The sequence below is a fragment of the Suricata suricatta genome, chromosome 9 (genome assembly GCF_006229205.1).
Source record: "Suricata suricatta isolate VVHF042 chromosome 9, meerkat_22Aug2017_6uvM2_HiC, whole genome shotgun sequence".
Lineage (NCBI taxonomy): Eukaryota > Metazoa > Chordata > Mammalia > Carnivora > Herpestidae > Suricata > Suricata suricatta.
The window spans coordinates 82,177,351-82,204,376 of record NC_043708.1 but is presented as its reverse complement, the minus strand read 5'-3'; the positions used below and the strand labels follow the sequence as shown (position 1 = coordinate 82,204,376).

General features: G+C 50.0%; 1 protein-coding gene and 1 long non-coding RNA gene across 2 annotated transcripts in view; one reads left to right on the top strand and one right to left on the bottom strand.

The window, feature by feature from the left end:
* Window positions 1–2,270, bottom strand: part of LOC115302659 — a 25,481-nt gene extending 23,211 nt beyond the window's left edge. The window contains exon 1 of the long non-coding RNA XR_003913576.1: window positions 2,156–2,270. This is a non-coding gene — a long non-coding RNA (uncharacterized LOC115302659). The remainder of the gene's footprint in view (window positions 1–2,155) is intronic.
* Window positions 1–23,896, top strand: part of PLA2G4E (phospholipase A2 group IVE) — a 55,748-nt gene extending 31,852 nt beyond the window's left edge. Inside the window, exons 4-21 of the mRNA XM_029952594.1 lie at window positions 497–633; window positions 2,222–2,353; window positions 3,164–3,204; window positions 4,746–4,788; window positions 5,606–5,669; window positions 6,793–6,953; window positions 7,059–7,145; window positions 7,492–7,529; window positions 9,612–9,747; window positions 10,907–11,043; window positions 13,771–13,993; window positions 16,658–16,772; window positions 17,285–17,422; window positions 17,769–17,876; window positions 18,420–18,623; window positions 19,715–19,881; window positions 21,127–21,310; window positions 21,770–23,896. Coding sequence (XP_029808454.1) covers window positions 497–633; window positions 2,222–2,353; window positions 3,164–3,204; window positions 4,746–4,788; window positions 5,606–5,669; window positions 6,793–6,953; window positions 7,059–7,145; window positions 7,492–7,529; window positions 9,612–9,747; window positions 10,907–11,043; window positions 13,771–13,993; window positions 16,658–16,772; window positions 17,285–17,422; window positions 17,769–17,876; window positions 18,420–18,623; window positions 19,715–19,881; window positions 21,127–21,310; window positions 21,770–21,990 — 2,336 coding nt within the window. The 3' untranslated portion in view covers window positions 21,991–23,896. The remainder of the gene's footprint in view (window positions 1–496; window positions 634–2,221; window positions 2,354–3,163; window positions 3,205–4,745; window positions 4,789–5,605; window positions 5,670–6,792; window positions 6,954–7,058; window positions 7,146–7,491; window positions 7,530–9,611; window positions 9,748–10,906; window positions 11,044–13,770; window positions 13,994–16,657; window positions 16,773–17,284; window positions 17,423–17,768; window positions 17,877–18,419; window positions 18,624–19,714; window positions 19,882–21,126; window positions 21,311–21,769) is intronic.
* Window positions 23,897–27,026: the final 3,130 nt, after the last annotated feature.

Genomic DNA, 27,026 nt, shown 5'->3' with positions numbered 1-27,026 from the left:
ACTATTGAATACTGAAAATGAACTGAGGGTTGAAGGGAAAGGGGGAGGGGGGAAAAGAGGTGGTGGTGATGGAGGAGGGCACTTATGGGGAAGAGCACTAGGTGTTGTATGGAAACCAATTTGACAATAAACTATTAAAAATTAAATAAATAAATAAATGATTCTGTGGGGCTGGTCCTTCAGCTCTTCCCCTGACAGAGGAAAAACTGTGTGGCCATACCTTATCCCAGTCTGGCAAGCATTTGTTCAAAAAGCTAGGGTGCTTTAGAAAAGATCCAGAACCCATCAGTGTCCATGAGAGCAATCAGTGGGACTTGAATCCCCCTCTGAATTTTCTAGCCTGCAGGCTGTTGCCTTCTTGAGGTTCTGGGACAAAGGTCTCTGGACAGTCAGACCCAAACTTCAAGCAAGAAGTTCCCATCTGATTCTACACTCTCCTCTCTGGCCCTGAATTGATACCCTACCTTCTCCCCCAATTCTTGTCTTCCTTGGACAGTGAGCCAGACAGACTGCTTTGTGAGCCTCTGGCTGCCTACTGCTTCTCGTGAAAGGCTGAGGACTAGGACCATTTCCAACTGCCCAAACCCGGAGTGGAATGAAACCTTCAGCTTCCAGATCCAGAGCCAAGTGAAGGTGAGACTCGGAGGACAACACCTGTCAGGTCTGCCTGTTTTTTTGTTCCCTCCATAACTGCTTGTCCTTCTGTTTGCTTATGTGTCCTTCTTATGTCTGTTTTCCTCCCACCTGCTTCTCCTCCTCCTCGCAACGCATTTTCCCACTCACCCACTCCTTTATTAGGCCTGCCTCATGTTTGTCCTTCTGAATGTACTTATCTTTCTACCTTCTTTCCTTCCTCTCTTGTTCTTCTACCGAATCATTAATGGAACTTGGTGGTCCCTGTTGCAAAACTGAGTGTGTTTTCAGAACATGCTCCAAGTAGGGGAATGCATGGAGGGGAAAGGCCTTTCTATTCACTAGGTCTAAGTTGAGTCTAATTCAGCCAGAGGGTTTTCCCTGTCTTAAGTCCTTTTTAGAAGGCTTTATTTTTTCTAATTCCTTGAGTGTCTGTTCTTTCCTTTGTTGAATTGTTGTTTCATGGTGTTGGCCTTCCTCAGATATATCGTTATTCTAAGTTGCGTTCACATCTCCTACGGGGGAATTCTTGAGCATCCTGAGCAGAGTGCTCTTAAAGCAAACTAGGCTTCATCATGAAAATATCAGCCCCAGTCTTGGGACACTTGAGGCTTGACATCTCGAGCTTATTGCTTCCATATTTTAGGGCAATTCTTTATTTCTGGTTCATGATGAGACCTTTTTACTTTCAAGAAGGGCTTTACATTTGTTACTATGAAAATATCTCTTCTATCATATTTATAGTTTGGGTAAGGAAGAGGGATTTTGGCATGGGCTCAATTTGCCATCTTGAAATCAGAAGTTGGACTTCCTTTGTCTAAAGAGCTCTGGGACTGCTCATATGAATATGTGGGATTAGTTGTGGGGTCTGTGTTTCTAGAAGATCTCATTCAGTAGGGAACCTCCAGACCACCTTATGTCCACCTAATAGGGACCAAAGAGGCAAACCCAGCTCTAATTCACGTCTCCCAGGATCCTTGGAACAAGAGGCCTCCAAGGCTAATCCATGTCACCCAAAACCACTGACCTCAATGTTCAGCCAGCTGACAGGGTAGCTGTTCAACTCTTAACATGCAACTTTGGGACCACTCCTAAGACCTTGGAGTTCAAACACTTCATCTCAAGGCGACCAACAATGAGAATCCTTGTAACCTGTCACATTACCCCCACTGGAGTGTTAAGGTATTAGCTTCCCTGAATTGGGTTTTCTAGTACTTAATGGGCTGTCTTCAACTCCTGGGGTCCCAGTGCCAAACACAGTCTATGACTTGGCAAGAGTCTTGCTTGCTCTGCCCTTCCACCATCCCCCCAGGTGAAATGACATCCCTCATACCTCACAGCCCCTTCCCAGCCTTGGTAAAGAGCAAAATTCTACAGAAGAATCAGAGAAGAGGGATCAGGAAGTCTTCAGAGAGTTGGAAGGAGGGTATAGATACTATCCCTACCTTTGAGTTCATTTTTCTAAAATGTCTGTCATACCTGAGCAGGGACCTCCATGCTGTTCCCCAGCCCTCAGACCTACCTCCTTGCTAGGGAACGAGTCCCTGCGAACACAGTAACCAGGCTTGCACCCTTCCTTTTCTCCTAGAACGTGTTAGAGCTGAGCATCTGTGATGAAGACACAGTGACCCCAAATGACCACCTGTTGACAATTCTCTATGACCTCACCAAGCTCTGCTTCCGAAAGAAAACCCATATGAAGTTCCCACTCAACCCAGAGGTGGGTGCAGGTGTCCAGTTCCTCAGCCTTCTGCCTCATGAGGAGAGCTGATTATTTCCATGATGCCCTTCTATGGGCTTCTCTCTGGTAGCCAAGTCAGGAAAAGATAGTACTTCTGGGTCAATCCCAGTGCTATGCTTACTAGCTGTGTGACCTTGCAGAATTTATTTAATTACTCTGTATTCTGTTTCCTCATCTATCCAATGGCAATGATGGTACCTACCACTTAGGGTCATTGTGGTATTGAAATGGGAAGACATCATTAAGGCACCTAGCACTGTTTCCAGTACAAAATGGAGATGTAGCAAATGTTGGTTCCCTTTCTTCCCCCAGAGTCCTGCTCTCGGGGTGGCCCAGGGAACAGAGGACAGATGAGGGAAAAGAAGAGTAAAGCTGCAAATCAGAGAAAGAGCTGGAAAAGACCAGGGTATTATTAATTCAGTTATTCAACTGATACTTTATTTCCTACTATGGGACAGGCACTGTTTCAGGCACTGGGAACACAGCAGAGAATGAGTCTCTTTGCTCTTGCTTGAATTACATTCTGAAAGGGAAATTAAGGTCTAATGAAGTCACAACTTTCTGAAAGTATACAAGAGGCGGGAAGGAATAGCTGAAGGGAGGGGCCCCTATCCTTCAGAGTTGAGCTTGCTGGGGACACTAGCTCAGCTCTCTCCTGCCCCAGGTGCTCAACCCCTTAGGAAGCCAGGAGAACAATGGGAAGCTGGGGGTAGAAGCTAGAGGGACATGTTCTGGGGAAGACAGATATAGCCCCAGCTCACAGCTGCCTTCCTTTTATTCCCCTGCCAGGGCGTGGAAGAGCTGGAGGTAGAGTTCCTGCTGGAGGAGAGGTGAGTAGGCCCCAGCCCTGCAGGAACCCACCAAAAGTCCTAACTCCCCAGTGGCTCCAGGCACAGGCATTTCAGAGCCTGGTCTGCCTTTTTAAAAGCTGCCCTCCCCTGTTCCAGTCTTACTCCTGACACCCCACACTGTGCATCAGACTCTCTTGAGGGCTTCTAAATACTGTAGGTGCTGGGCTCTAGCCCTCCTGATCCTATTCTATCGACATCACTATTGCTTCAAAGATTAAGAATTCTGGCCAAATTGCCTTCCTCAGCTCCCTTGCATTCCTGAGAGCGGCCTCTGAGAAGAATTCCTGCCACATGATGATGGCGCCTTGTAGGGGCCAGGCTGAGAAAGAGGTCAGGTCCACGGCATCTCCTCCTCCACCCCAAATTATTAGAACAAACTCTCCCAAACCCTGGCCTGAAGCAGCCTGTCCCCCTCTGCACTCAACTCTAGAACCACAGGAAGGGGATGCTCAGGCCCAAAATATGGGTTTATTTTCCATCATTTTCAATTAGGAAAATGATCCAGGGTCTTGAAGATATGACTGTGCTGGGAACTCAAGTAGAATTAGGCCCCAAAGCTGGAGGATAGGAAAGAGAAGAGGACAAAGAGAGAAGGGGAGAAGGGAAAGGGGAGGGAAGGGGGGAAGTCTGCTCAGGATGGGAGCATGCCTTGTGATTGGGCAGAACGGGCAGCTGACTCCTCTCCATAGCCTTGGTTGGCTGAGCACCCCTGCACCCCTGTCCTGGATCTCCTGTGGAGCAGGGAGAGGGAAACAAGCAGGCTTACCACACTCCACTCCAACAGGCCTCTGCCTTGGGGCTCTTGGAACTCTTTGGGCTGCCTCATTTCCCATCAACAGCTGATTGACAAAATCACCTGTCTCCCACTGAAGAAAATCTGGCCTCTCTCCTCCAGTTCTCAAGTTAACAAGACTTTTAGGGGGAAAAATCCCATGTAGCTCGCAAAATGAGCCATGTCAAAATTGGCAGTAAGAGGCAATCTGAAGACACAGTCATCCCGGGCCTAATTTTGGCAAGGGAGCTGTGGACTCCCCTAGACTAATTGTAAGTTCTTGGCTTTATAACATGAAGACATTTCATGTTCACCAGGCCCCTCTCTGGCTGGGTCAGAAATGTTTGTTAAATGCATGAATTAATAAAGCACAGAAAGGAGAATGGGTCATTTTTGCCACCAGAACTATTTACATCTGCTGCAGTGGGTGAGCTCAGGCCCCTCCCTGCTACCTGTTTATCCTCAGAGCTCCTACAGCCGGGCATAAAGAACCGTTATCCCTGTAAAAGGAACTCTTCTCCTTCCATCCTATACATTTATTTTTTCCTGTCCTATTTAAAATGTTTGCCACTTTCCTCCTTAACGATCCACAGATCTAATGTTTCTAAAGCTGCTTTTTGTAAGGACTGGGGAGACTCTGCTCTCTCATTATTGACCCTATTTAGGTTCTTCAACACCTTTGTGAGGTGTTTCTATCATTCAGGCAAGAATGATAGAATTCACCGGAAATTCTCATTTTGTTTTCCAGTCCCTTTCCACCTGAGACCCTCGTCACCAATGGCGTGCTGGTGGTAACTGTCCTTCCAGGTTCCTGTAGCTCCAGAGGTCACATATGGCTGCTGCTCCCAGGGGAACAGAGCCTGAGCCCCTGTTCCAGAGGCCGCCTGGAGTCAGACTAACTAAAGCAGGACAATGGGGCGCTTGGACGGGTGGGGCAGGGACTGGGCCCCTGCTTCTGGGGAGGGGGGAGCTGGGGCATCCATCACCCTGGCCCAGCATCCCGTGTCCCATGAGGATGACCCCTCCCGTTGGGAGCCTCACTTGGAAGCAGCCTCCTCCCAGCATCGGTCTTTGCCCCATTTCCCCACAGCTCCAATTCCTCTGTAATTATAGAGGTATTTAAAAGATTTTCATAATTCAGCTATTGGTACAGACACTACAGTTAAATGCATCTAAAGTCTCAGGATTCAAAGAGATCTCTCCCCCTACCAAATCAGCCTTTGGGAGTTTGTAGCAAAGGAATTTAGAAGACTGTTTTGTTGGAAGCTTTCACTTCCAAAGTTCAAGTAGAATGTTTCCTCTTTTTATTTTGGACCAAATCACTCAGGTTCCATCCCTGACCTATAGTTGAGAACATGGCCCCCAGTAAACGGTGACCTTACATCCTAGATTTTTCAGGACAGCTTCATTTTCAAATACTCCATCTCTTAATGCAATGACAATCCTTGGCTGGGCTCAGGAAATGGGGTCGGCACCATCATTCCTTAGAGTCAGCCCAAAATCAGCCCAGCACTGAATTTATCCCCTCATTCTTCATCTCCTCCCTTTGGCCTGGCAGAGGGAGGGGGCCGCTTGTGCTCACACTGACCCTCCTTTCCTTTGTTTCAGTCTCGACAGGTCTCCTGCCTAGAGGTTCAGGCAGAATCCAGGAGGCAGAAGAAGAGCAGGAAAAGTGAGTCCTTTGACCCCTCTTCTATAGGTGGGGAGGCAGGTAGCATTTCTTCCTACTGCTGCCTTGGGCTCAGTCAGAACTGAGCTTGGCTGGGGCTCCTTGGGATCACCTCACCCTCAGGGGTCATGAACCTGCCCCTCCCACCTCTGCTCTGGAAAGAGCAGGTACCCACATGACCCTCAGAACCTGTCAGGCCTGACGAGCGCCCTGGGCTGAGGTCAGTGGCACAGCACTGCCCACAGTGCCCACACTGGTTTGCCCTGCGCGCCTGCCAGACCAGTGGTTCCTGGGCTGGGTGGTCACTAATAACACCCAGGGCCCCTCTAGCTGCACCCCTTCCTCTGGTCAGATTATTTTTTTTTAATTTTTATTAATTTTTATTTATTTTTGAGAGAGAGAGAGAGAGAGAGAGGGAGGGAGGGAGGGAGACAGCATAAGCAGGGGAGGGTCAGAGATAGAGGGAGACACAGAATCCGGAGACAGGCTCCAGGCTCTGAGCTAGTTGTCAGCACAAAGCCTGATGCAGGGCTCGAACCCATAAACTGTGAGATCATGACCTGAGCCAAAGTCAGACACTTAACCAACTGAGCCATCCAGGCACCCCTCCTCTGGTCAGATTGTAATTCATAGAGATCCTAGCATTTTATGACTAGCAGGGACCAAAGAGATCAGCAATTACAAGACTCTCTAGTTCACCGCTGCATCCCATCTCACCCATTCAAGTCTTCCAGGCCTGTCCCAAGAGAGGACAGCAGTCTGGCCACACAGACCCGGCAGAGGGAGGGAGGAAAGACCCACGCCCCAAACTGGGGGTGCGGTGAGGTCCTGCTTTCAATGTAGTAGGAGGGTGACCTGCAGAAGCAGGGCCCAGGGGGACCAGTCCAGAGGACTCAGTATCTCAGGGCTCTCTGGGAACCTCGTTTGTCAGCATCACACAGTCTTGTTAATTGCAGATTCCTGGGCCCTGTGCTGCCCTACAGAATAAGACTCTGATGCATTTTAACCTGGACCCTCGATGCTTGTCAACTCCTGTCCTGGGTTCCTCCGGCTCGGCATTTTCCTCGTCCAGGCTCGGGGGGGGGAGGGTCTACTAGGGGCTCAGGCCTCTCGTCTTCTCTTCCAGTGAAGGACCTCCTGGTGACAGTGAAGGAGTCCTTCGAGCACACCCAGCGCGTCTCGTCCTGCCGGGATCCTGGCTGCGCAAACCCACCCTGTTTCCACTACCCCAAGTACTTCCAGCCCCGGATGCACGTGGAAGTGCCCAAGAGCCAGTGGAGCTGTGGGGTACAGGCCGGTGGCAATGGGGGCGGCGTAGGGCACTGGTGCTGGTGGGGCCGCCAGAGGAGTGCCTCACCCCCCCTCACAGAACACGCCTGTCCTTCCTTCCAGTTCTGCTGCTGCTGTGCGCACAACAACAGCCCTGTCTGCCAGCCCCTCGATTGCCTTCCCGACGGCCAGACGGTGACCCTGCCGGTGGTAAGGGCCTGGGCGTGAGAAGGGGCCCCTGAGCAGCTTAGCCTGAAGCTCCTGTGGCAGAGAGATGGGGAGAGCCTGGGGACAGTGATGTGTGGGGGTCTCTCAGGTGGGACAGAGGAGTTTTGTGGGGCTGCAGGCTGCAGTGTGTGGAGCCAAAGAGAACATATAGAGGCTGAGTGGAGGATCGCAGAGGGAATCCAGAAGAGGGGACAAGGGTAGTGTGTGCGTGTGCATGTGTGTGCCCATGTGTGTGCTGAGTCAAGTCAGGGTGAGACCACTTCATTGGTGGGGAACGCTTGGCTCTAAGTTGTCACCTCTGTAAAGCTGTTCATCTTTCATTTCTTAGGGTGAGAACTGTGAGTTACACATGAAGTCTACACCCTGGTAAAGTACCCTCTTTCTGTCTGTCCTTTGGACTCATTCATCCCAGGGGGTGAAATATGGTTTTGATTTGCATGTCCCTGATGGCTGAAGAGGTTGAGCATCTTTTCATAAGCTTTTGGGCCATTTTTAGATCTTTTTTGGAGAAATGTCTATTCTCCAAATCTTTTGCCCATTTTTAAAGTTGGTTATTTGCTTCTTATTGTTAAGTTGTAAGAGTTCTTTTTATATTCCAGATACAAGTCCCTTGTCAGATATGTGATTTACAAATATTTTCTCCTATTCTGGAGCTTGTCTTTTTACATTCTTCTTGTTCATCTTGAGAGAAAGAGAATGAGAGAGAGCGAGGGAGAGACAGGGCATGCATGTGCAGAACCTTAAGCAGGTTCCATGCCCAGTACAGAACCCAATACAGGGCTCGATCTCACAACCATGAGATCATAACCTGAGCTGAAATCAGAGATGGACGTTTAACTGACTTACCCACCCAGGCGCCCCTGTCTTTTTACATTCTTGATAATGTCCTTGGAAGCAAGGACGTTTTTAACTTTGTGAAGCCTACGTGTATGTATATTTCTTCTTTTGTCACCTGTGCTTTGGGTATCAGATTTCAGAAACCATTGCCTAATCCAAGGTCATGAAGATTTACTCCCATGTTTTCTTCTAAGAGTTTTATACTTATATTTCTCACACTTAGATCTATGACTGGTTTTGAGTTATTTTATATATACAACATGAATAGGGATCTGGCTTCATTCTTTTGCATGTAGATGTCCCATTGTCCCAGTCCCATTTGTTGAGAAGACTATTTTTCCCCCTTGGAATTGTCTTGGCACCCTTATCAAGTATCAAGTGACCATTTATAATTTGATTAGCAATTTGCCCTTGGACAAGTTATTTAACCTCTCTAGGTCTCGGTTTTTCTCATCTGTAAATTGGAACAAAACCAAGAATATTATCCACTCTTGCCTTGCTCTGAGGACTCAGTGAACAGGTGCCCAGAGAACACATGTGAAATAGTCAGTGATCTGTCTGACAAGGAGGACACTCAGCAAATATCAACTGCTGTTCTTTTGTTACTTATTTTTTGTCAAGGCCAAGGAAGGAGTTATTTCCTCACAGTTGTGTCTGTCTATAAGACTATGCTCAACATGGAGGAAACATGACGGCGGAGATCCCAGGCTCTGCCTTCCGGGACATGTGATCTGGTTAGTGACTCAGGCCACTATGTAAGACTTAGGTCAGAAATTGCCAAGGTCCATTCATCCAGAGTGCCTGGGGAGCTGAACCTAGGAGGACACAGGAGATGTAAGTAGACAGACGGAGAAAGCTTCTGGTGAAGGCAAGGGCTGCACAGAGGCTCAGAACTAGGACTGCTTCTGGGCTCTGAGAGCCAACAGACCCCCTCCAAGAAGTGGAAAAAGGTGCGCTTGGACAGATCAGGTAGGGTCTTGACTGCCAGGCCAGGAGCCTGGACTTGTCCAGGGCAAGGATGTGATAAAAATAAGGCAACTGTTGGACATGCGGAGGCAGTTCCTGCTGCACCGCCTTGCAGACCTGTAGGGATGATAGGGTGACATTGACTATGAAGGGTTTTTGTCAGTTGCACAAACACACAGAAGGAGTATTAACTCCAGGAGCAGGAAGAACTTATCAGAGAATGAGAGCTCCGCAGGAGATCTCTCACTGTAGAGCCTGGACCACAGGGATTGGCCACAAGGATCTCAGGGCTCCTTGTTGCCCACATCTGGCCTCAGGTTGTAGAAGATACCTGGGGGAAGCCTTTCTGGACTTTCCACATCGTGCCGAAGAGGCCAAGGCTTTGATGAGTCCCTGATTTTGTTGAGGACCTGTTTAGAGGCCTCACCTAAGGCTTTAGGGGCTTTCTCGTTTGTCAGTCTCGCAAAGTGCTGAAGACAGTGCTGGGAGTTAAGCATGATTAACCCTATTTTACAGATGAGAAAGCAGAGGCCCAAGGCTACAGAGGTGGCATATGGAATAACCAGGCTTCAAGCCTATGTCCAACTGACCCCAAAGCCATGTCTTCTTCATAGCCCACTTAGCTGAGGCCCTCTGTTCCCATAGCCCCCAGCCACTCGACGTGCGGCTGGGCTTCAGCCTGTGCCCGGCAGAGCTGGAGTTTCTGCAGAAGCGGAAGGTGGTGGTGGCCGACGCACTGAAACAGGTATTGCAGCTGGAGGAGGACCTGCATTCGGACGAGGTGGGTAAGCGGAGGTCTGCCGGCCCAGGTTAGTACCTCTCTGAACTGAGCTGGTCTTTCAATACTACCCCTTGCCAGCCACCTCCAAGCCCTCCTTTGCCCCAGGGTGGCCTTGACACTGCCCAGCTGAGGGCTGTGCTGGAGGTGATTCAACTGTGTGTTTGCAAAGGGAGGGAAGGGCAAAGCAGCGAGTGAAAGACGGGAGCCCCAGCTGCCCCTCCCCATGCATTAACAGAGCCAGAGGTGCCTTACATGGGGACAGAATGGCCCTAGCATCTCCACCCAAAAGGCCCTAGGCTCTTTGTTCTTCAGTCCTCCCTCCCCTCAAATATGCACACAGGCACAACCTCCCAGAAGGAACGAATAGCAGTCAGAAGCTACAGAGAATCAGCTTCCCCTCGCAGGACCAGCTTCTTCCCATGGGGCAGAAAGTGTCCCTTGTTAGAGCCCTGTGTCACCTCACTGGTATGGACTGAGGCCCACACACCCCTGAGCAGCAAGTCATCCTCCAAGTGCGGACTCCTGAGGCTGACCCTGGGCGAGAGGATGGAGACCTCGTGCCTGAGGAGGGGTGCGATGGGCCTCAAGCCGACAGAGGGATCTTACAGCCCCCACTCTCCCATCTTTGGGGAAAAACAGCAAGGGCATCTTAATCCTGTGTAAACCCAGAGGTGACACCCCTGCTCCTTCCCATATCAAGAATTCATTGATTCCTGCTGGTACACAGATAGCATATACTGAGCACCTACTGTGTGCAGGTCTGGGCCTGGTGTCCTAATATCAATTCCCTCTCCAGAGGAAACCACTAGGGAATCCCACACTAGCTGGGTTCTCCAGCAAGTCACTTGGCCCTCTGGACCCCAGTGTCTTCATCTGTTAACTGAGGACTAGACTAATAGCATTAAGAACTCTTCCGGCCATGATGCTCTGATTGAGCAAACTGTGTGAGGCTTCAGACCCTCACCAATTATTGGGTGTAGAGCAAAGATCTAATTCAGACCTGCCAGGTGGCCCTTCACTCTGAAAGGCCTTTTTCAGGTCGTCCAGTGCCTCCCAGCCAGTTATCCCTCTGCCACTGTTCTTTCTAAGCTTCTGTCTGTCACTCCATGTCATCTCCTAGCCAGCATTGCCTCAACAGTCTGCCTCTTTATGCTCCCAGGTACCACTGATAGCCATCATGGCCACTGGCGGTGGAACAAGATCCATGACCGCCATGTACGGCCACCTGCTGGGGCTGCAGAAGCTGAACATCCTGAACTGTGCCAGCTACATCACTGGCCTGTCGGGGGCCACCTGGTAAGGAGCTGGGTGCCACTGTCTGCTGGAGCCCAGAGCAAGCAGTAGATGGGCTGGCCTAGGGAAGCTCTCCCCACCCCAAAGTAGAGTGACTCCCAAAAATTTGGCAGCTCTACCACTTTGAGCTGTGTGACCTTGGGCAGGGACTTGACATCTCTGAGTCTTAGTTTCTGTATCTGTAAAGTCAGGATAACGATAGTACTGACTCCAGAGGGTAGCTGTGAGAGGTTCTCCCAGTAGCTTGAGGCTGCGGCGGGGACTCTGGAGCACAGTGGGCAGCTGTGAGCGAACCACTGCTGCCCCTGACCCCATCCTGCCAGGATGCAGTGCCCTCTGCAGCCACATCTCCGAGGTTGGGGGAAGCTGGCCCAGCTCTGGCTGCACACAAGCCAGCCCCTCTCATCCTCACGCCTCTCTCTGCCCTGGCCACTTCCTCCCACCTCTTTGCTCTCTGCTGATGAGCCAGGAGAGTGAGGCCCCCAAGGTGAGGTCAGCCAGCATGACATCGGCTTCTCCACAGGAGCCACAGTGCCTAGGGCCTGCAGTGCTTGTAGAAGCCCACAAAAGTGTTTTACTTTCTTTTAAGATTGGGAAAAAAAGAAGAACTTCTAGGATGAAGGAGATGTTTTACTACATAACATTATTGTATTTGTTTTTATACAACAATCATAAAACATAATTTTTAATGTTTTTATGGTGGAAGAGGCCCAATGATGACACAACACAGCGCTGGTCCAGGGTGGCAGGGGCCCCACAACTGCCACCACTGCATCTTCTGTCAGGGACTGATGGGCATCTGAGCCCTCAATGTCCCAAGCTGGGTCCCTCATCCTGGAGGAGCAGTGGATGTGAACTTGCCCTAGGAAACTCAAGGGCTGCTGGTGCGTCAGGAACTTGGAGGCTTCGGCCCAGATGGGACCGAAGGATAGCTGACATTTATTGGCATTGCCCGTGGGTGGTACATTAAGGAGATAAACCTGCTTCCATCAGGGTGGAAGGGAAGCTGTGTCCTCCTGGCACTGCTGGACCAAGCACGAGACTAGGAGGAACTTAAGGGGAAGCGAGCAAGGGAATGGGGAGGGGGGGTCTCCTGGCCTGGGGAAGCACTGGGAAATATTCTTTAAAATCAGTCAAATCAAAAAAAATTTGTTTAAATTAGGGGCACCTGGGTGACTCAGTCGATTAACTGTCCAACTTCAACTCAGGTCACAATCTCGCAGTCCATGAATTCAAACCCTGCATCAGGATCTGTGCTGATAGTTAGGAGCCCGGAGCCTGCTAAGGAGTCTGTGTCTCCCTTTCTCTCTGTTCCTCCCCAACCCATGCTCTGTCTCTCAAAAAAAAAAAAAATTGTAATGTTTAAATCAATCATTTGTAATGGTTTTGAAAACTTTTTAAATACATAAAAGCAAAAGTGAATCTATGGAGAGCAGGGTGCTTTTTGTTGATGAAATCTCTTGACTAACCCCCACCTTCCCAGACCAGAAACAAGGTCTGTGAAGGAAGAGGCCACTGTTCAGACAAGAGTGAAGCCACATACAAGCGCCCCCATAGGATACGGGATTCCTGGGTGCTGTCCTGACATAGACAGAAAAGCTGGGCCCAGGCTACGAGGAGGCAGAGACCCAGGGCTGAGGGGATCCCTGTCTTTGTTTCATTCCTTTTCCATTGCCCACATATAAGATAAGAAGAAGGGGAAATAGGAGCGCCTGGGTGGCTCCGTCGGTTAGGCGGCTGACTTCATCTCAGGTCATGATCTCAGGGTTCGGGAGTTTGAGCCCCGCATCGGGCTCTGTGCTGACAGCTCAGAGCCTGGCGCCTGCTTCAGATTCTGTGTCTCCTTCTCTCTCCGCCCTTCTCCTGCTCATGCTCTGTCTCTCTGTCTCTAAAAAATAAATAAGTATTTAAAAATTTTAAAAATAAAGAAGGGGAAATAAATCTTAAGCCAGCATCATAATTATGGGAATTAGTGTGGCAGACTGGAAAGAGTCGAGGATTTGGAATCAGCCATACCTGGGTTCAAATGTTGGCCTCACCACTCCATGACCCAGCACTTATTTTGTGCCGACTACTGTTCTAACCACTTTAAATTGCATGAACTCATATCATCTTCACATTAACTCTGTGAGGTTAGGTACAATTATCGTAATTCTCTCCATTCCACAGATGGGAAAACTGATGTGAGATGCAGTTAGATAACTTGCCCAAGATTACACAGCTAGTGAGTGGCAGAGTCTGGGTTTGAACCAGGAAGACCTGGGTCCAGAATCCTCACTTTTTTAAAATGTTTATTTTATATATATTTGAGAGAGGGAGAGAGATAGAAAAGAGAGAGTGCACAGGGGAGGAGCAGAGGGGGAGGGAGAGGAGAGAGAGTCCCAAACAAGCTCCATGCTGTCAATGCAGAGCCCAATATGGGGCTCGATCCCATGAACCATGAGTTCATGGCCTGAGCTGAAATAAGAACCACATAGTTAACCAACTGAGCCACTCAAGCGCCCACAGAGTTTTCATTCTTAAGCAACATGCTCAACCTGGCGTGTGGTAGGCAGTCAGGAAAGGGTGGCCCACTGTGACTATGAATAATAATGGTCACGCCTTTCCTCCAGGCTTCTGTCCTGGTGGGTCAGGTTCTCCCATGACCTGTCCACCTTCTCTCTGGCCAGGGTTTGGTGTTGATTGGACCAGGGATGACTCAGTTCTCTCCCCATGCCTGTCTGTCTCCAGGACCATGGCTACCTTGTACCGTGACCCTGACTGGTCATCCAAAAACCTGGAGCCTGCCGTATTTGAGGCGCGGAGACATGTTGTCAAGGACAAGATGCCTGCCCTATTCCCAGATCAGCTCTGCAAATTCCAGGAGGAGCTTCGGCAACGCAGTCAGGAAGGCTACAAAGTCACCTTTACAGATTTCTGGGGCCTGCTGATTGAGGCCTGTCTGGGGGATGAGGTAGGTACTCAGCTGCTTCTGGGGTCCTGCCTACCCTGGCTAATGTCCAGCTCTTTCTTCATGAGGGGGAGTCTGGACTTCCATCTCAGCAGAAGGAAGTTAGGTTAGACCTGCAGGTTCATCTTTGGACTGTAGGAAGCATGAGGTGCCCAAGTGTATGATGGGGGAGGACGATGGGATTGCTCACCCACATCCTTTTAGAGTATAAATGAGACCGTTGGGGTGGGGATGGCTTAGGTGTGGTCCTGCAGAGAGGCAGCGTGTCCTCTGAAGGCCATGCTGAAGTCACCATGAGAGAAAATGGGGAGGGAGCTGGACGAGGCCCGAGAGTCATTGTCCTGTGATACAGTCTGACCCCAAGTAGAGGAAAAAGGGCGGAAGAGCTGGGTGGAAGCATCCCAGACTGCTGTCTGGAAGGTTCGGCAATGCCCTTGGAGAGTCCTCTAGACAAGTCATCTGTCAGAGGAGTTAGATGCCCTCCATGGGTATGAATGGGCCTCAGTATCCCCGCTGTTCTCAGTCACCCACTGGAAGCAGCCCAATGGCAAACGTGGCCCCAGCACAAACTCAGCCATGGATTCCAGAGCATAGCAGCTGAGGCCCTTAGCTGAGGATCTGCAGGGCTCCTCATGGCTACCACACAATGATGGGCCCAAGGAGTTTCCTTCCTGCCCTGAGATCTAACAATCTGAGCACTGGGTGCCCAAGGAGAGAAGCAGTCTGTGTCCGGGCTCTCAGCCGCTGTGAGAACCGTGTTGGTGGTGGCGAAGCAGTGGCGTCCCCAGGGGATGCTGTGTTCCTGGACATCAGGGTGAGCTCAGTTGACACCCGGACCCTTTCAGCCATACAAGCCCTGGGGAGAAGCCAGCTTCGGCTGCTGTGTGGCCCTAAAGCAGAACTTCCCACCTAATTTCTACCCAGACCCGTGGTTCTCTGCCCCGCTCCCAGAGGTATCTGAGGAGTTCTGAATTCAAAATAGAACTTGCCTCAGACAGAAGGACAGCAAGTTATTTTCTAGGAGGCTCCCTCTTTCAGAAAACCCAAACAACTTGAGAAACTAAGGATGACCTGAACCTCATCTTCAGAGTGCATTCATTCCTTTATCTTTTTCTTTCAACAAAATTAAGTACTCCTGCATGTCAGGAACTGCTAGGCAATGGGGATTCAGAACTGAGGCACTCCTAGCTTGTTTTTCCTTTAGTTTTTTTTTTTTTTAATGTTTATTTATTTTGAGAGAGAGAGAACACAGGGGCCAGTTGGGCAGGGGCAGAGGGAAGAGAGAGACTCTCAAGCAGGCTACATGCTCAGCTCAGAGCCCAACTTGGGGCTCCATCCCACAAGCCTAGGACTGTGACCTGAGCTGAAATGGGGAGTCAACGCTTAACCAACTGAGCCACCCAGGTGCCCCGCACTCACAGCTTTTGATGGGTCCCACTCCCCCTTCCTCTCTTGATAACCCGCCATCTAATCTGTCCTTATGATGCAGGCAGAGCCTGAGGGTGCTGGGTTTTAGATTCAGGCAGGATGTGGTTTAAATTCTGGTCCTGCTCTGTGCTGTTCCTTAAATGGGAATTATATCAATAATCAATAGTTAATATTTATAACTCTACTTAGTGCCCCATGTGATAAGGAGGAAAAGCACCAAGGCTTCTGACAACAAAAGTACGAATGTTGCCTAGCATTTGGTGTGGGGAGGAGCCCAGGTTCCCAGGAAAGCAAGTTTAGGGTTGATGTTAGGAGGTCTGTGCTCTTCTGCTCTGGCCAAAGCAGGAGCTCCTTTCCCTTGGGCCCCCTTGACAATAAGTATGGACTGGGCTCTTCCCTGAGACTATGGTTTTCTCTACTTTCAGGACAGTCGGCTCTGCAATGGGCAGATCTCTGGGGCCACTATGACAGGCACCCTGTTTGCCTCTCAAGGGAGGCCCAAGCGTTGTCTGTCCACAAATGTGTTTACCATCTCACACGGGTTCAGTGGCCTTCACACACTTGAGTGACCGTGGATGGCCACCCAGCAGACAGCTGCTTAGGGTCTAGGGTCAGAGCCTGGGCCTCTAAGACCTCACCTGGCCTTGTCTGTACTGGCTGATTCATTCAGAAAGTGGCCTGTGGCCCTGGCTGATCCTTAGGCTCCCACTCTGATTTTGCAGCACAGAGCTCTGGGGACTAAGAGGGACTGTGGCCCATCTGGTGCACAGTTTCCAAGTGATTTGTTTTAATTTTTTTAAGTAGCTTTTTTTCCCCTTGCAAACAAATTTTATGAGAGACATGCCAAGCAGATAAGAAGAATGGACCTGCTCGGGTTATAGTGGGGTGGAAATGATGGGAATGAAGAGGAACAGTGGTGACCTTTTCCACCCTACGTTTTTATTCTCTGGTCCCTGAGATACAAGGAGAACCCTGAGTCTCCTAGGGACAGTGCTGAACTGCAGATTCAGTCCTGCTCCCATCCTTATGTTTGGGATGGTGAATAGCCCAAGCATGGGTGAACATTCTACGGGGACATTTAAAGAGAAGCTTTGGCTGGTGTGACCTGAGACCTACACTGCAGCCTGGTGGGCTCAGGAGCCAGGAAATGGCCTGCTGGAGGTCCAAACTGTCCCCTTATTCTGCACTGCCTTCAGACTGCTTTGCTTCTTCTCCTTAACCATTTCATTTCCCCCACAGAGAAATGAATGCAAACTGTCAGATCAGCGTGCTGCTTTGTCCCAGGGCCAGAACCCTCTGCCCATCTACCTCACCATCAATGTTAAGGATGATGTAAGCAACCAGGATTTCAGAGGTAACACTGGTGGCTAGAAATTTATAAGGGGGTCCCTTCTCAGCAAGCAAAGGTACTCAGCACACAGACCCCATCACCCAACCCGTACATCAAAAGACTGCACTGACAGCTGAAGAAATTGACTTTACTACCCCTTCTCTGTAGATGGATCAGGCTGGCGGGGTCTTGTGGCTTTTCTAGGGGCAGAGGTTTGTTGGGACAGCAAAGGGGTTCTAGATATTTCTTAAGCTGCCCAGAAGGAGAGACTCTAGAGACCTGCCCTGTTTCAAGGTCAGTTGTGGTCTCCTTTTATCCAGTTTGGTGGAGCAAATGAGCCATTGCAAGTTGCAAAGCTGAGTCTTGCCTGGCCAGCAGAAGTTGGTCGCAGGCGCCCCCTTGTGCCCTTCAGGGGAACTGCAGCTTCCTTGTCCCAAGCACCCCAAGGCTCAGGACCCATAGGAGCAGTGATGGGGGCGCCGGGCAGGACTGTCCAAGCCTGACGCTGACACCCTGCCCTGTGGCTTCGTGTGCAGAGTGGTGCGAGTTCTCCCCCTATGAGGTGGGCCTGCAGAAGTATGGCGCCTTCATCCCCTCTGAGCTCTTCGGCTCCGAGTTCTTCATGGGGCGGCTGATGAAGAGGATCCCCGAGTCAAGGATATGCTACATGCTAGGTGACTCCTGGTATCTGAAGCTCATGGGCAGGCACCCACCCATGCTGAGCAGGCCCCACCTTTGAATTAGACGAGTGACAGGGAGGCCTGCTCTGTTCCCCCAGGATCTTGTCCTGGGTGCTGCTGCCAGTTTGGGTTGTCCTTGAGCATGAGACTCTCCAGCATTTGCCAGCATGCCCTCATCAGTCATGTGTGTCCGGGTGCGCTGCAGAGTGAGGGAAATCAAAGTTTATCCCACCTCCTGAGCAGCCCGACTGAAAGGGAACATCAAGGCCAAGGTAGAAACGCTCAGTGTCTGGGTGGGGGCTCTGGGATGAAATTGCTCACAGTTGGCCTTGCTCCCTAGGCTTATGGAGCAGCATCTTCTCCCTGAACTTGCTCGATGCCTGGAATCTGTCCCATACCTCAGAGGAGTTTTTCCACAGGTGGACAAGGGAGCGAGTACATGACATCGGTGGGTGATCCACTGGCTTCCCCTCTTGGTTGAGCAGTGAGGGGAGGGGTGGATCTCAAACTGAGGACCAGTCCACCTGCCACATGTTTCAGCCTCGTCTCTGGTTCACAGAGATGAGAAGGCACTAGGGTTAGGTCTTCCCTGCCTGGAGGGCAGAGCCATGGCGGCTTTATTACAAGCTTCAGGGGCCAGCTCTGGCCTGACCGGGGGTGGGGGAGGGCTGGTAGAGTGGCGCAATGTCCAGAAGAACTAAGGGGGTAGGGATCTATGAGCAAAGTTAAAGGGGGCTTTTCTAGATTTCTTGTCCTTTCTAGGGACCCCTCCCCCTGCCTTTCATCACCTCTCATCTCCATTACCCTTCCCCTATTCTCTCACCTGGGTCCTCCTGGCCAAGGCTTTAAAAATTAGGCAAGGAAGGTGTGAACTACACTTATAGTGTCTGACCTCTGGGTGCAAGATAACAATGCACGGCTTCACCTGGGCAATCTGGGGACCCCAGCTCTCATGACCTGACTGGCTTTCTATCCTCCCTCTCCCGTGCAGAAGATGAGCCACTCCTGCCTGAAATCCCCAAATGTGAGGCCAACGTCTTGGACACCGCAGTGGTGATCCCAGGGTCCTGGCTGTCCAATACTTTCCGCAGCATCCTCACCTATAGGTCCTTTGTGTCTGAGTTCCACAACTTCCTGTTGGGGCTGCAGCTGCACACCGACTACCTCCAGAACAGCCAGTTCTCCACGTGGAGAGGTAACCCGTCCTGGCTGCCTGCCTCTCCTTGGATAAAGGGGAAGTGCATGCTGAGGTTGCCATGGAGAAAGAGTGACAAAATCCCCCTGACCACATTCATCGAGGTGACAATCTCTCCCGGGGTGTATTCCATGTTTGGTGAGGTTGTGAATGGCAAGTGGAGCGGTGCTCCTATTTAATTAGTTGACTCAGTACAACAACTTCAGCACATAGAAGCCGAGACCCTGGTAGGGAAGTGTGGGCCCTGAGTTTCTTTAGTTGTGCTCTGGGAGCACCTTTCAGTGTGAATGGTGCCTTAGAGGTTGGCAGGGATGGCCCCGCTCAAGAACACCCCACATGGTAAGTGGCAGAGCCAGTTCTTAACTGTGGTCATGTGATTTCTTTTTTTTTTTTAATGCTTTTTAATTTATTTTTGAGAGGCAGAGATACAGCGCAAGCAGGGGAGGGTCAGAGACAGAGGGAGACACAGAATCTGAAGCAGGCTCCAGGCTCTGAGCGAGCTGTCAGCACAGAGCCTGATGCGGGGCTCGAACCCACCAACTGTGAGATCATGACCTGAGCCGAAGCCAGATGCTTAATCAGCTGAGTCACCCAGGCACCCCAGTCATGTGATTTCAACTCAGTGCGTCTCCCTGCTCTGCTGAGGCTCAAAGACTGACTTGCCTCCATCTTTGGTATTTTACTTGCCCACAGCCTGCAAATGGCTGCTTTGGCCTGGCCTAAAGATCTTAATTCTTACTCTCCAGGGCAGAAAGTACAGCTGGCTCTGAGCCCAGGGTTTGTACTGACTTATAGTGTATTCTTGCACCCCTGTAGCCTCACAAGGTCCGTGGCTACGTCAGAGTGGGTTTTCTATGTGTGTCCCATAAAAAAAACTTGCAAAAACCCCAAGATAATGCCATTCTCCATCAGTCCACCCCAACAGGGCACTGCAACTCACCGGGCATGCTGGCTGCAGGTGGGAGAGTGGGAGGGCCAGGCCCAGGGGAAGGAGCTCCAGGTGGGGCATTAGGTCCCTACCAGGTGTCTGTGGCCGTCCTTTGGGATCATAGTGTCAGTGCATGACGGTAACTAGAAATCTTGGCTTTCAGACACGGTGCTAGATACTTTCCCGAACCAGCTGACGGGGTCCGTGAACCACTTGTGCCTGTTGGACACTGCATTCTTTGTCAACTCCAGCTACCCGCCCCTCCTTAGGCCTGAAAGAAAAGTCGACCTCATCATCCACCTCAATTACTGTGCTGGGTCCCAGACAAAGGCAAGTGTGGCAGAAAAAGGCTGCTGTGTGAGCAGAGTGCTGTGCCCCTTCTGAGTTGGGGCACTGAATGAGCCCCATGAAACTGGGAAATAGAGAACACGCATTTCCCACAGGCCCAAGGACTTAGTATCACAGAAACTGGAGCTTCTAGGCCTGGTGTGAGGTTAGCTGTCCAAACCTCAGGGGAGGGCAGCCCGCTGGCCTTCACATGCAGTGTGAGGTTTAAGTAGACTCAGGGAACAAATTCTAATTTTATTTCTGAGCAATTTTATTATCTGAGCATTTGCTGTATTTGGCAATTCTTCAGCTGCCAAAAAATAAAAATAAAAACGTTTTAAAAATAACCTTAATAGAGTCTGATCCACTCTAAAGTTTTGTACCATTTCAAGAGCTCATGATATTCTCTTTTCAAAATAATCAAATTGCCCCTTTCCCCCGGAAATATGACCCTCCACGTAATTATATGAAGAACCAGGACCAGAAGTTTTTATTTATTTTTCTCTATTTACCTTTGAAAAGTTCTGGCCTTTTAAGGGAAAGAAATTGTTTTTTGGCCTACTTTCATAGAGTCCTATCCTGAAGCCCAGGAAAGGGGAGTATAGACCGATGATAAAGCATGACACCAATGATGATGACTTCAGTTTGTAAATGAGTAACAACGTGCTTTCCTACACATGCTCCCACCCGATCTTTATACCAGCTCTTTGGGAAGATGACACAACTGCTATTATTCCCGTGTTACATGTTTAGGAAACTGAGGCACAGAGAGCAGAAGTGGCTTGCTTATGATCACACAGCTAGTGAGTTTAGAACAGGGGGCAGAGCGAAGGGGATTCTAACACTCTGGGCCCACTGCTCTTTCTGTGACATCATGTTTATAAAGATGCTCTTTCAGAGTCGGCCCTTTGTCAGTTCCAAGGGCCATGCGCATGCACAGGAGCCTGGCCAGGCAAGGCTATACCTGGTGTGGCTCCAGTCACCCTCAGGCTGCCACCCACATCTACCCAGGTTGTGTTTGGGTGAAGCATCATTGACAAGGCTTCCTTCCACCTTCAGAAGGAGCTTGCATTTGGACACACACTACTGCCTCAGGCCCTTTGTTCTAAAAATAGTGCAAATAAGCAGAGGAGTTGGAGACCTGAGCTGTTAGCGGGGGAAATCAGGAAGCTGGATCTAAGAAGTTCATGTTTCTTACCTGCTCCCACCCCTCCTTATACTCAAACATGTCCTCCTGTGATATTCCAGCCCATGAAACAGACCTGTGAGTACTGCTCTGTGCAGAACATCCCCTTCCCCAAACACGAGCTGCCAGAGGAGAACGAAAATCTCAAGGAGTGCTACCTGATCGAGAACTCCCAAGAACCTGATGCCCCCATCGTGCTTTTCTTCCCACTCATCAACGACACCTTCCAGAAGTACAAGGCCCCAGGTAAGCTGCCTCAGCTCAGCTCCCATCACCTGCTGGCCTTGCGCCAAGAGCTCTTATCTTTAGACTTGTGCAGTCTTTTGACTTACCAACAGGAAAGCCTGGCTTAGCTCTAGTCTGAGCGAACCTTGGCTTTGGGAAGAAAGAAAGCACCTCTGTGAGCAAGCACTGCCATCCTCTGCTCTTGCAGTCATTCAGCATTTATTGACATCCAGCTGTGTGCCTGGTGCTGTGTCATGTTTGGGTGACCCTAAGATGTATAAGTCACAGCCCTGCCCCTGAGGAGCTCAGAGGTGTGTGTGTGTGTGTGTGTGTGTGTGTGTGTGTGTGTGTGTGTGTGCATGTGTGCGCACGTTTTCATGCAGGTGTGGGTGCCTGTGTCTGCTGAGACAGGCCACGGGGAGAGACAGAAACAAGTCTCTACAACCTTCCATGTATGGCAAGTCCTTCTGCTGCCTCCAGGTGTAGAGAGAAGCCCCGAGGAGCTGGAGCAGGGCCACGTTGACATTTATGGCCCCAAAACTCCATATGCCACCAAGGAGCTGACATACACAGAGGCCGCCTTTGACAAGCTGGTGAAGCTCTCTGAGTACAACATCCTGAATAACAAGGACAAGCTCTTTCAGGGCTTGAGACTGGTGGTGGAGAAGAAGAAACGCCTGAAGAGCCAGTGTCCCTCCTAAGTCCCAGGGAGCCTCACCAATCCTGTGTCTGCCCCCATGGTCACAGGCACAGAGCCCGTTAGGGCTGAGCGGCCCACACACCTGTTCTGCTCTCTGGTGAGGGTTGCAGGCAGGCTGGCCCAGGTTTTCTATCAAAGAAATGAACATTTTTAAAAGTTGAGAGAGAAAGGAGAAAAGGGAAAATAATACACAGACATGTTTTGGGATTGTATACCCACAGGAATTTGTTTAAACCTTTCCCTGCAGGGAAGAGCGCCCACTAGCCACAGGCTCCCACACATGCCCTACGTGTGGAGAATAGAAGCATGGCCTGAAGGAGAGGCTGGCTCCTAAGAAACCTCGGCCTGCACACTGGAGCTCAAAGCCCTCTTGACTCTCCTCCTCTCTGCCTCCTGGCAAGGACAGCCTCCAGGAGTGCACAAGGGAACCTGAGGACCACTCTGAGTTCTCTGGAAAAATACCTTTTTAAAATTTCAGGCAGTTATGCTCATGTGATTTTTTTATAGGCTATGATATTTTATGGCTTTCATTTTTATGAATCAGGGTATTAATAGATGGCATGATGCTAGAAGATCTAGACAGAACACTAGATATCCTGGTCTCTTCAACAAAAAGCCAACAGGTGACTGATGGGTTTCGGTGGTCCCCCTCCAGCCACTCAGAGCCCCAGGACTGGTGATTCCTGGGATCCCAACCACGCAGCCTCATCTGAGCACCCAGCTCCAATGAAATGCCAGGGAAAGCCCCAGTCTGCAGCTCAGGTTCATGGAACAAGGATCTGGGATGCAGTTGAGGGACTTTTGAGTAGGTAAATGGAGTCAGGCATCAGGCTGGCACTTGCCAACCAACCTGTCCCAGAGGCACTGCTCAGTTCTCTTATCACCTCCTTTCTGGTTCCCAGATGGGATTATTTATTTCTAAATGGGATTCCTCTTATTTATCATGTAAACACAATGGCCAACACAACCCACCTCTTGGAGAGTCACCCCCAAAAGAATGAAACTAGGAAGGATCAACTCTTAAAGGACTAGGTTAGGCCTGGGGAAGAAGCCTATCCTTGTAGATGGTTGGCAGATAAATCACCAGGGAAAGGCCTGGGACACAGAAGCACAGTCAAAGTATCCAGGTCTCCCATCAGGCTGGGAATCTGACGAAAGAACTGTATAACCTGAGCCATTGAGATGCCCAGGCTGATGGAAGGTGTGCCCAGGAAGGCATCTGGTCCCATCAAACATGGAAGATGGGGCCCTCTTTCTTTGCTTTCTATGCTCCCTAGGTAGTCCTTTGATTGTTGGGAGATGGGTGATGACAGGTAACGAAAGTTTAGAAAAATCAACTTCCAAAATACATCCTTGGTGGCCCACTGGTTAGCAATGCAGAACCTCAGGTCCCACCCCAGCTCTGCCGAAGCAGAGGCTGCATTTTAAGGAAATTCTCACCTTCTCTCTGCTGTCCTCCCCCCACCCCGGACCCCTATCCCCGTAATGGCTACACATGTTAAATTTGAGCCCTGTGGACTCACACCATACTCCCCTGTAAGCCTTGAAAACAGGAATTAATCAACTCCCCTGAACCACTGGTAAACAAGGCTTCCAGACCTGCAAAACCAGTCCGTACCAGATAATGCTGACCTCGGATGCCACCAGTCCCCCGCACCAGAGCAGCCAACAGCCTCCACTTTGACATCTTTTCTTTCCATCTGCGACAAACAGGCTCTCCTTAAATTAGCAGAATAGGCCATGCTGCAAGACCTGTTTGTTGTAAGGTGAAGGCAGCCTTGCCTTCGGTTCATCAAAGCGTGAGGCTTATAAAATCATTATATTATTTGAACACAGAATAAAATGGCCATGTGGGTAAATGCTGTTGACTCATCTTCATTCATTATCTAATGCTGCAAAACATGCCTGACTCCTGCCCTACTCGTCCCTGCCTGGGCTTCTCCACACCACGGCCATCGTCGTGAGAAGGCCATTTCTTCTGTTCTTAGGAAGCCGTGTCGGCAACCAATGGGACACCAGCTCTCGCCACCTGGTGCCATTGGGGCTCAGGTGGTTTTCAGGAAGTACTGAGCTAGCGGAAGGACAGGCAGCCGACACCAGCCGAGCACCTACGGAGCACAGCTGTTGCTAAACAGCCTCTGCTTTCCAGGAACTTAGATTTGAATTGGGGCAGGGCATGGTGAGGGGGACAAGATTTTTATATGAATTTGAGAAATTAAATAGTAACTTCACTTCTGAAACAGTGCCAGCGACGTCACAGAGCAGGAGAGGAGCAAGGACCGCATAAGGGATAAGGACAGTGTCATCGACCCTGACGGGGCAAGGGTACAGTGGAGGGGAGGCCAGATAGGCTCCCTCCTCAGGCCCCCTGCTCTCTGTCTGTCATACAATTAAAGAGAAAAAATTAGATGAAATTCTTCTCCCCCCGTGTCCCTCCCTGCTCGTCTCCCCTCTGCTCCCCAAGAGGGCGGCCAGCACACCGCACCGCCGTGCCGCTCAGTCAGCCGGTCCCACAGCAGACGTTTTCTGTCCCTATTTCCCCATGAAAACACTCCTCCCCGAGGTTACCAATGCCCTAATTACCAGATACACTGAGCGAAATGGCACCAGCCCTTTACAGGCCTTATCTTACTTGATTGTTCTCATTATTTGGCACCGCAGACCACTCCTCTTTCCTGAAACCCTCCCTTCCCACGGCTTCCTTGCCAACAACAGTTCAGTTCAGTTCTGCCTGCAATATTTATCGCCCTCTCACTACATGCCAGTCACTGTTGTAGGCACTGGGACAATAAAAATGATTAACAATTGACCCCACACCTCAAGGAGCTTCCTCCTGGTCCCACGTAGGAGGGCTTCATAAAAACAGAGCCTTGCAAAACAAAGGGAAAGTTCCAAATTAGCTGTGTACACACAGGGCACGCATTAAAGGTTGCCAGCCAGTCTTCTCCTAGAAGGAAGGGGCCAGATTTGCTGGACACCGTCCATCCTGGATTTCTTCCCATGTTCCAGCCCTTCCTCTGGTCTCACGTCCCCTGCTCTCCGTGAACGGCTGTTATTCCCGGAGGCGCTCGCCTCAGCCCTCCTCTCGGCTTCCTCTGTACTCTCCTTAGGCAAACTCATCTATACCCAGGACTTCACCTGCCACTTCTATCTTGAAAATTCTCAAACCTTTAGCTCTAGCCAAACCAGTTTCCTAACTTCTTGATTCATGTATTCAAATTCCATGCCAGTTAGCATTACTTTTTTAACGTATTTATTTATTTCAAGAGAGTGTGTGTATATGAGCAGGGGAGGGACAGAGAGAGAGAGAGGGAGAGAGGGAGAGAAAATCCCAGGTAGGCTCCACACTGTCATCATGGAGCCTGACACAGGGCTCGATCTCAGGAACTGTGAGATCATGACCTGAGCTGAAATCAAGGGTGGGACGCTTAACCCACTGAACCACCCAGGTGCCCCTACTCTTTATTACATAATCAAAGATCATAAGCTAATGTTACTTAAAGAAGATAGAAGGAACTTATTTCTCTATTTCTTATCAGAGACCCAGGCTCCTTTCAGCTCCTCTGCCATCCTCAAGTCTGCCTTCTGGTCCAGCACGGCTGCTGGAGCTCCGGCCATCCACAGTGAACACACAAAACTAGCCCTGGTCTGCCTAGCTCTGAATTTCTTTTCTGTGACAGAAAATTAAACTTTTGGGGCACCTGGATGGCTCAGTCGGTTGAGCGTCCGGCTTTGGCTCAGGTCATGATCTCGCAGTTTGTGGGTTCAAGCCCCGCATCAGGCTCTGTGCTGACAGCTAGCTCAGAGCCTGGAGCCTGCTTTGGATTCTGTGTCTCCCTCTCTCTCTGACCCTCCCCTGCTCATGCTGTCTCTCTCTCTTTCAAAAGTAAATAAAACATTAGAAAAAAATTTTTTTAAACTTTTATCTTAACAAGATAATGAGAATTACCAGCTGTTACAATTATCTATTGCTTAGCAAGCAAGCAAAAACAAAACAAGCAAAAACCCAAAATATAATGGTCTAAAATAACCACCATTTGATTATGCCCATGGATTCTGTGGGTCAGGAATTCAGAAAGGGCACAGCAAGGGCAAGTCTTACCATGTGTGGGGCCTCCGTGCGCAGGTGACTTGAACTGCCTGGGGAGGGCTCAGAGAGCTGGGATCTGGAATAGCTGGAGGATCCACCTCTGAGATGGTGCCGTCACTCACGTGTCTGGTGCCCGAGGGGAAAGGGTGGCGAGGGATGAGGACAGGTTCCATTTGATTGACTGTCAGTGTACCTTCAGGTAGTCTCCCCAGTGTAGTGGTTTCAAGATAATCAGCCTTTTTAAATGGCAGCTCAGGGTGCCAAGAGTGAATGTCACACAGTGGCAGGTGCATGGCATATTATGACCTGGCGTAACTACTGGCAGAAGCCCTCACAAGCCAGCCTAGACTTAAGGAGAAAGGACAAAGATCCATCCCATCTCTTGATAGAAGGCATGTCAAAAAACATGTGGCTATATTTAAAATCCCAGCTTGCAATAATTGAATCCTTAATGTTGACATCTCTTCCACTAAGTGAAATGTCACATTTTGGGTTCTGTTACTGCAGACTCCATTTCTAGTAACAAATTCAGTGTTAGGAATTCCTTTCATCTCTAGCACAGACCTGACAAATAGTGGCTTAAATACATGCCTGCAAAAGAATCCCAAGCGAGGCAGTCCACGGCTGGCACGGCACTTACATGATTTATCAGAGATTCCGCTCCTCCCAGCTCTGATTTACCATCCCTCATGTAGTCCTTGGTCTCATGGTCTGAGATGAGCTCTGCAGCTCCAGCCATCATAACTGCATCCCAGACTGCAAGAGAGAAGGGGAGAGCAAGATTGAACACTTTTCTTTCTAAAGGAGACTTTTTGCAAGTCCCACACATCCTTCAGGTCACATATCAGCCGCTGGAACTTGGTCTTATGATCACACTGAATTGCAGAGAGACTGGAAAATGTTGTTCTTACCTGGATGGCAAGGTGCCCAGCTAAACATGAGACTTC